The sequence below is a fragment of the Nannospalax galili genome, unplaced genomic scaffold, assembly GCF_000622305.1.
Source record: "Nannospalax galili isolate Female #2095 unplaced genomic scaffold, S.galili_v1.0 scaffold634, whole genome shotgun sequence".
In the NCBI taxonomy this organism is placed as follows: domain Eukaryota; kingdom Metazoa; phylum Chordata; class Mammalia; order Rodentia; family Spalacidae; genus Nannospalax; species Nannospalax galili.
In genome coordinates this window covers 1,054,659-1,063,903 of record NW_008336853.1, presented here as the reverse complement: position 1 = coordinate 1,063,903, position 9,245 = coordinate 1,054,659, and the positions used below count along the sequence as shown (strand labels likewise).

The 9,245-nt window shown below is 48.2% G+C and overlaps 1 protein-coding gene across 1 annotated transcript in view; it reads left to right on the top strand.

The window, feature by feature from the left end:
* Myo15b (myosin XVB) overlaps positions 1-9,245 on the top strand; it is a 41,018-nt gene that overhangs the window by 10,272 nt on the left and 21,501 nt on the right. Inside the window, exons 15-21 of the mRNA XM_008831390.3 lie at positions 3,613-3,738; positions 6,114-6,191; positions 6,380-6,495; positions 6,571-6,616; positions 6,757-6,881; positions 8,371-8,488; positions 8,735-8,898. Coding sequence (XP_008829612.2) covers positions 3,613-3,738; positions 6,114-6,191; positions 6,380-6,495; positions 6,571-6,616; positions 6,757-6,881; positions 8,371-8,488; positions 8,735-8,898 — 773 coding nt within the window. The remainder of the gene's footprint in view (positions 1-3,612; positions 3,739-6,113; positions 6,192-6,379; positions 6,496-6,570; positions 6,617-6,756; positions 6,882-8,370; positions 8,489-8,734; positions 8,899-9,245) is intronic.

Genomic DNA, 9,245 nt, shown 5'->3' with positions numbered 1-9,245 from the left:
GGTCTTTTTGAGACAGGGTCTCCCTGTAGCCCCAGCTGTCCTGGAACTCACTATGTAGACCAGGCTGGCCTTGAACTCACAGAGATCCGCCTGCCTCTGCCTCCCAAGTGCTGGAACTACAGGCATGCGCCACCATGCCTGGCTATTCACCCTCTTAAAGAAGATCAACTCTCCCTCACCCAGAAGTAATTAAATATCAATAGTTCCTTGGCTAAGGTTGGGGCCTCCTGCCCATTTCCCCAGTTCTGTTGGTTTTTATCTGATTGAGTTTGTATGGGTCTTGTACATGCTGACACTATTGCTGTAAGTTTATATGAGCAAGTTCCCAGGAGCCTGCAAGACTATTTTCTTATGGTCATGCACCACCCCTGGCTCTTACAGTCTTTCCGCCCCCTCTTCCTCAATGGTGCCTGAGCCCTAGGTGGGTGAGGTTTAATACAGGAGTCCTACCCAGGGACTCTGCACTCTGCAGTCTCTTATTCTCTATACTTTGGCCAGTTGTGTGTTGCATGAGGAACTCTCACTGATGAGAGTTGAGAGATGCATTGGCATTCTCTCTACCCCTTGTTCTGCTATGTTCTGTGAGCCTTAGGTGTAAAAGTTCCATTGTGGATGTGTCACTTAAGGTTGGGCATCTCACAGACAGTTATTCCCTGTGTGTGACCAATTGTGGAACTCTGTAATAGCCTCTTTGTTCTGTTGCAAAAGAAGCCTCTTTGATGAGTGGTGACTGGGATGCTTGTCTGTAAATATAAGGATCCATATTTAGCATATAGTAAGAAATTACATTTGTCTCAGAATGTGACAGATGTAGGGTTTTCTGTGACCTCTCCAACCATGTATATTTGGCTATGTTTACAGTGCCACACGAGTTCCCTCCCAATGAGCAGGCTTTAAGTCCAATTAGATAGCTGTTGATTTCACCCAAGATAAAAGTGTCACTTCTGCGCCAATATAGTTTGCTGTGCCAGTCATTGTTGTGGTTATTAGGCTTTAAAGCTGGGATTGGACCATTGATATTATCCATTAGCAACGTGCATAGCATCCTCTAAAACTATGAGAGCTAGTCTTCAGGGAGTAGGCTTCCAGGTCAGTTCCAGATCCATTGCTCCAAGTCCTGTGTCTAAAGTATGCCCTGTCTTCAGCAATAGGGTCTTACCTTCAAGTTCTGGGAGGGAATCAAGGGCTGTGGCAATAGCTTATATCATTTTTGGAGTCTCTTAAACTACCTTGACCAACAACTCAAAGGGAGGTTTCTCATGTGTGGCACTGTTTCTTGTTATATAGCCTTCAGTTATACACATACATTCATGTGCATTTCTCAGTAGGCTTTTGAACTAATACATTTCCCTCTGTTTTTTTCACACCACCTAAGTATTATTTATCTCTCATCTCTCCTGTTCTAACCCTCCCTCCTCCCTCCCCAGTTAAAGTACCCCCACTTTTCCCATTGTCCCCTTGAAATACCGATCTCCTATTATGCCCCCCTCCCTGTGAGCTTCTTCTTTCCCTTTCCCCTTAGCCCTATGGATCCTCGTATATCCTTCCTTTCTCCCTTCCCCATTAAATACCCGAATTTCTCCATTTTCCCCTTGGCAAAAACTGTCTTCTACCATTTCCCTCTCTTGGGCTCTTTTCTTTCCCTTTATCGCCAATGACTCCTTCCCATTTTCCTGGCTCCTGCTGTTACATCAGGATATATACTCACATCTAAGGATGGAGCTAAGAGCAACAAATGAGAACACATACAGCTCGTTTCCCGAGTCTGTCACTTCACTTAGAATAACAGTTTCCAGTTCCATCCATTTACCTGAAGATTTCATGATTTCATCTTTCTTTACCGCTGAGTAGAACTTCATTGTGTAAAGATACCACCTCTCATTAGCCACTCCTCAGTTGAAGGACATTTAGATTGTTTCCATTTCTTAGCCCCAGAGGCCAAGTCAGGCACTCTCAAACAGTCTCAGAGAGAAGGGTTCAAAGCCCAAGGAGAGGAGATGGGAACTGAATGTCTGGAGAGAGATAGATTAGATAGATAGATTGATGATAGATAGATAGATAGATAGATAGATAGATAGATAAATAGATAGAGATATAAGTAGGTATAGATATAGATTCTTTTTAAAAAATATTTTATTTTCTTAAATTTTATTTATTTATGTGTATGCATATATTGCTTGCATGTAGGTAACTGCACCTGTGTCGTGCAGTGCCCACAGAGAACAGAAGAGATTGTCGGATCCCCTGGAACTGAAGTTACAGTTGTTAGCTGTCTTGTGGGTGCTGGGATTCAAACCCGGGTCTTCTGTAAGAACAGTGTTCTTAACCACTGAGCCATCTTTCCAGCCCTTATTATTTTTATTTTATGTGTATTGCCTACATGTAGGTAAGTGCACCTGTGTTGTGCAGTGCCTGCAGAGGACAGAAGAGGCTGTCAGATCCCCTGGAACTGGAGTTACAGACAGTTGTTAGCTGCCATGTGGGTACCGGAATTCAAACCCAGGTCTTCTGCAAGAACAACCAGTGTTCTTAACCGCTGAGCCATCTCTCCAGCCCCTTAATGTAATCTTTAAAGACTTGCTGAGAAGCTGTGGTTTTGGGACTGTGCTCCCAAGGAATAGTTTTTTGTTTGGTTTGGTTTTTTGGTTTTCTGAGACAGGGTCTCCCTGTAGCCCCATCTAAACTCAAACTCACTAATGGAGACCAGGCTGGCCTTGATCTCATAGATCCACCTACAGTGCTAGGATTAAAGGTGTGTACCATCAAGCCTGGCTCCAGGAATAGTTTTGACATCTGCCTCAAAAAGCTCCATGGACTTATTTCTTTAAAAAAACAAAAACCTGTGGTGGTGCACACCTTTAATCCCAGCGCTCAGGAGGCAGAGGCTGGCGGATCTCTGTGAGTTCAAGGCCAGCCTGGTCTACATAGTGAGTTCCAGGACAGCTGGGGCTACAGGGAGACCCAAAAAAAAAGTACAGTCATTGAAAAAGAGTACACCCTTCATAGGGACTCAAATACAGACTGACTTTCCCTATCTAAGAAAGAAATTATTTGGATGGGTGAGTGAGAGGCTTAGAGAGATGGCTCAGCACTTAAGAATACTTGCTACTCTTCCAGAAGACCCGAGTTCAATTCCCAGAACCCACAACTGCCTGGAACTCCAGCTCCAGGGATCTGACACCTCTGGCTTCTGAGGGCACCTGCACTCATATGCACATATACAGACATACACATCATTAAAAATAAAACCTTCTCAAAAAAATAGGTAAATAAATAAAGCCTTTTAGGCTGAAGAGATAGCTCAGTGGTTAAGAGCACTTGCTGCTCTTGCAGAGGACTTAGGTTTAGTTCCCAGCACCCAAATGGCCACTAACAACTGCCTGTAACTCCAGGTCCAAGGAGCCCTCCTTTGGCCTCCAGGGGCTCCTACATACCCATAAACTCATGAAGGCACACACATACATAAAAAAAAATAACAAAAAATTTAGGGGGACAAATCTCCTTGTGTTCAAAGTTTGTGTTACGGGGCGGGGTAGGTCATGGGGAAGGATCGAGGTCCACTGGGAACAGCAAGCATGTACACTGAGTAAAGTGTGACTTGTTTGTTATCAGGCCACAGACCACACCTTCCTCCAGAAGTGCCACTATCACCATGGTGATCACCCGAGCTACACCAAGCCTCAGCTGCCCTTGCCTATCTTCACAGTGCGCCATGACGGTGGAACTGTCACCTACCAGGTATCTGACCTCAGGGCCAGACTACAGGGTGAATCCGTGAGGCAACCTGACCTTAGTATCACTTCCCAAGCTGAGTCAGCTGGTGAGAGTCAAGATCTATTCCAAGATTTCATGGCTTATCTCCACCTGAGCCACACCCAATTCTGAAAATTGATTATTATTTTTTGAATAGTTCCTTGGCTAGGGGGGCGGGGTCTTGTAAGCCCCTTCTCCATTCATACCAGAATTTTTTTTACATTTATTTATCTATTGAATTAATTTGGGGGGCATGTACATTCCACAGTGCATGTGTAGAGGTCAAAGGGCAACTTTCTTTTTTTTTGGCCATGTGCACACTTTAATCCAGCATTCAGGAGACAGAGGCAGGAGGATCTCTGTGAGGTCAAGGTCAGCCTGGTCTATATAGCAAGTTCCAGACCAGCTGGGGCTACAGGGAAGCCCTGTCTCAAAAAGACCAAAAAATTTCATTTTTTGATTTATTTTTATGTGTATGTTCTGCCTGCTCTATGTAAATGCACCATGTGTGTGCACTGTGCATGAAGGCCAGAAGAGTCCATTGGATCCCCTGGAACTGGAGTTACAGATGGTTGTTAGCCACCATGTGGATTCTGGGAACTGAACCTGGGTCTTCTGCAAGAGCAGTCAGTGCTCTTAACTACTGAGCCATCTTTCTACCCCAAGAGAACAAATTTCAAGAGTTGATTCTCTCCTACCCTGTGGGGTACTGGGGATAGAACTCAGGTCCTCGAGCTTGGAGGCAAGTACATTTACCCCCTGAGCCATCTCACTAGCCCAAGATTAATGATTGATGCTGCCTGCATAAGGCTGGGACCTGGATCTGGAAATCCTACAGTTTTCTCTCTGGGCCTCCCTTTCTTCATCTGTAAAATGGGCCTGGAAAATCTGTCCTGTTGTATTACCAGGAAAGATAATGCAAATGCATGGTGATGGTTGAGAGGTGCTCCTGGTAGGTGCTCTCTAATTGGATGTTCCTTTCCCCTTTCTGGGGCCCACATCTCCCAGGGAGACCTGCCCAAGGGGACCCTCACTGAGGGAAGAGGTTCTGGTATTTAGGACCATATGACAGTTCTGAGGTGGGGAGAGTTGTGGAAGACTCCCTGGAGGAAGTGGCATACTCTGGTTGTAGAAGTTAAAAAAAAAAAAAACTACTCAGTAGTTATCCCCAAAAGACTATAAGGAGTTGGAGTAAGGAGGCTGATGATAGAGCATTTACCTAGCATGCACTGAAACTGTGAGCTCTATAGCCAGCAAACAGCTGGGTGTGATGGTATCCAACTGTAATTGCAGCACTTGGTAGTCCAAGGTCATCTTTAGCTACATGGTAAATTTGAGACTAGCCTGGGCTATAAGAGACTCTGCCTCAAAACAAACAAATAATAAAAAACTATGAAACTGTGTTGAACATCAAAAAAGAACACATAAGGAGGTGCTGGAGAGATGGTTCATCAGTTAAGGGCACTGCTAGTTCAGTTCCCAGCACTCACATCAGGTGGCTCACAACTGCCTGTAACTCCAGCTTTAGGGGATTTGATACCCTCTTCTGATCTCAGTAGGCACCTGCACTCACATGGCATATACACACAGGCACACAGACAGACACACACACACACACACACACACATATATACAAAAATAAAATCAGAAGAAGAGAAGGATGAGGAAGAGGAGGAGGCTTAAACATGAAGAGAGAACCATATTTTTGTGGGACACTGTACCATAGCCAGTGAACCTGGAAAAGTGATGTGCTAACCTCTCTGGAATTCCCATAGGCAGGGAATGCAGTTTGGTGTTGTGTTGTTTTGTTTAGTTTCATTTTGAAACAAGGTCTCATTCATATAGTCTCCTCTGGTCTTGAACTTTCTAGTAGCCAAGGATGACCTTGAACTTGAACTTCTGATCCTAGGAACTCCAGTTCCCAGGTGCTGAGATTATAGCACTACACTCAGTTTATGCAGTGCTGGTGATTGAACCTAGGGCCTTGTGCATGCTAAGCAACCACTATTACCAACTGAGCTACAACCCCATCCCTCGAAATGGATTTTGATAACAATTATTCTGGTTTTATCTGGAGAAAAAAATGCATGAGAGTAACCAAGAAATTACTGAAACAGCAGATGATGGAGAAGTTTTCCCTGTAGGGTAAGAAACTGTGTTCTGTGCCATCAAGTTGGAAGAAGACAACTTTGCTAAGGAATGGACCCATCAGTATAATGACCCAGAAAGGCCAGGCACCCACCAGGGCTGTATAAAATACTGGTGAGGGGCTGCCAGCCTTTGAGATGGAGCGGTGCCCACATCTGCTCTCTGGCTGTGCTCTGCTCTGCTGCCTCACACACCCCTGTCCTGTCTTGTAGGTGCACAAGTTCTTACACAGAAACCGGGACCACCTGGACAGTGCTGTGGTGGAGATGCTCAGCCAGAGCCAGCTGCAGGTGACCTGGCATCCCTTCTGGGTGCCTATGCACCCCGTCCCCTCACCAGGTCTTGGGGCTGGCACCCTGGATGGAGGGATGAGCATGCCTGGGTCTGGATGTAAGAGCTGGCCTGCCAGGTTCCCCAGGGCTGTATGGTGGATGGACAGGCCCAGGATGGAAACAGCTTGGGATTGTGTCCCCCTCAGCTGGTGCGCAGCCTGTTTCAGGAAGCAGAGCCTCAGACCAGGGCAGGTCGAAGCAAACCCACATTGTCTTCTCGCTTCCAGCAGTCCCTGGGGGACCTGCTAGCTAGGCTAGGCAGGTGGGAACTCTACCTCCATGGGACCTCAGGGGATTGGGTGGGGGCTAGTCTGTGACCCCCTCTTCCACTCAGCAGAAGCCATGTCTACTTCATCCACTGCCTCAACCCCAACCCTGGAAAGGTGAGCTCCCCTCCCACTGCCACCAGTCCTCCCCCCTGGTCCCAGAAGTCTCCCCACTCCCTGCCCTTCTTAGCCCCTCTCCCTTCCTCTGAGACCCTTCTCTCAGCCCTGAGCTGACTCCAGTTCTCCCTGGTTTGCAGCTGCCAGGTCTCTTTGATGTGGGACATATGGCAGAACAGCTGCGCCAGGCCGGTATCCTTGAGGTCATAGGCACCCGTCGTGCCCACTTCCCTGTGCGAGTGCTCTTCCAGGTCTTCCTGGCCAGGTAGGGACCTAGGGTGGGGTAGGTCAGGGCCCAGTGTGTGGGCGCAGAACTCACAGGGACACTCCTAGGCAGTTGGTCTGGGGAGTCCGTCACAGTGGAGAGGGACCCTGGGCCCGGCTTCCAGTCCTCTCCCCTCCCTCCCTCTTGCTACTCACCTCCTTTCCTTGCTGTAATTCCACGCTGGAGATGACAAGCCTGCCTTGCAGTGTAGCCATGTGGGCACAGCAGGTATTCACAAAGCAGTGGATGAGTTAGTGAGATAGGGAAAGAAGACATCCAGCAGTCTTTCAGATGGACATGGGATGGCAGGTGCAGGGGCAGCCATGGGGGTGGGTAGGCAGGTCGTGCAGCACAGGAAGGACAAGGAGGGCAGGGACAGCTGTTTTGGGCGTTCAGAACTTTCTAGGACAGTTGACTGTTCGTGTTGCTGTTTGCCTGTTTGCCCTTGGCCACTAGATGGACAGCCTCTAGGGGACCCTCCTGAGGGCTCACCCCTTGACTCTAGCAACTCTCCTTGTTTGTGATTGTCTTGGCACTGTGACAGCTGAGCTGCAAGGTGGAGCCTGAGGCAGGCAAGAGGTGCTTATATACCTGTCCTTGAGCCAGACGGGAAAGGTGCTGTCCCGGCCCTAGGACACTTGCCAGTTCAGCAATTGTTACCTCTTCCAGGAAGTTCTGAGACCTGGTGAGGGGAACGTGGGGTGCAGTTGGGTGTGTGGATGAGCTGCCCTTGCTGTTCTGCCCCACCTTCCACAATCATGATTTGAGACCCACTGTGTTGGTGTGTGTCAGACACTCAGGAGAGAAAGAAGCCACAGTGTGGCTCTCTCAGCCTAGCCTGGCCTCATGGCACCATCCATGCTCTTTGTTCAAACAACCTTCCTCTTCACTGCAGAGGGTCCCACTTGCCTGGTTCACTGCCAGGTGTCCAGTGTCCCACCAAGCACCTGGCTCTGGCAGGGTGCATTGGTTAGTTTTAACTGTCAACTTGACACAACCTAGAATCATGTGTGAAGCAAATCTTAATGAGGAATTATCTAGATCAGGTTGGCCTGTGGGCATGTCTATGGGGGAGTGTCTTGATTGATACTTGGTATAGGAAGATCCAGTCCATTGTGGGTGGTACCATTCCCTAGGCAGGAGGTCTTGAACTGCATAAGAGAGGAAGAAGCTGGCTGAGTGCAAGCGCAGGAATATGCACACATTTCTCCCTGCTCCTGACTGTGGATGTGATATACCTGCATGCTTGTTCCTACCTTGACTTCCCACCACAGTGGATTGTAATCTGAAAGTGTAAGCCAAGAAACCCTTTCTTCCCTAAATTGCTTTTTGCATTTTATCACAGCAACAGAAAGGAAACTAGGACACAGGCCTTCCCAAGTTGTTGACTGATCCCAGAAACTGAATAAATATCAAGGGGCTTATGTGTCATTCAAGTGTGAAAGGAGACCCTTGCCCTTCTGACTTCATCACTGTGCCCTTGGGACAGGTTCCGGGCCCTGGGGCCAGGGAGACAGGAAGATCTCTCTGACCGGGAGTGGTGTGGTGCCATCCTCAGCCAAGTGCTGGGGGCAGAGTCCCCTCTGTATCATCTTGGAGCCACCCAGGTGGGTGCATGCGCAGGGGGCAGACATGAATGGAAAGGAAAGGCACCTGTTGGGTCAAACACAGACAAGTTATGGTTTGGTTGGTCCTTCTGAGTGGTGGGCAGATGGAGTGGGGCTGGCAGGCTATTCTGGGCACCCCAGAATAGATTATGTGTCCAGCAGTGGGGAGGCTAAGATCAGGGGAGAAGAACAGGGGTGCCCTTGGTCACTCTGCCCAGCCCACCTACAGTGTGCTTCTGCCCACAGGTCCTATTGCAGGAGCAGGGCTGGCAGCAGGTGGAGCAGCTCTGGGCTCAGCAGCGCTCACAGACCCTGCTCACCCTGCATCGTGGCCTCTGCACTTGCATCACCCGCCAGCGCCTCTACCTCCTGCCCCAGATGCAGGCTCGTGTGCGTGGGTTCCAGGCCAGGTGGGCAGATTTTGCTGCCAAGGGTGAGGTTGTGGGAAACTCCTCAGGGTGTTAGGGTAGACTTAGGGTGATGTGGAGTCTTGGAGCAAGTCTACCTTCCAGTGCCATCCCTTCAGCTCTGGATTCTCCTTGACAGGTAACCTCTGCTTGAATACACCCCTACACAAGAAGTTCATTACTGCTGAGGCCACTGGAACCTGATTCCTTCCTTCATTGCTCTTTTTTCTAGTCTGTTCTCCACTGTGTTTTTTCTTTTAAGATTTATTTTTACTTTATATGTATGAATTTTTTTTTTCATGTATGTTTGTGGATCATGTGTGCTTGATGCCTGAAGAGGCCAGGAGATG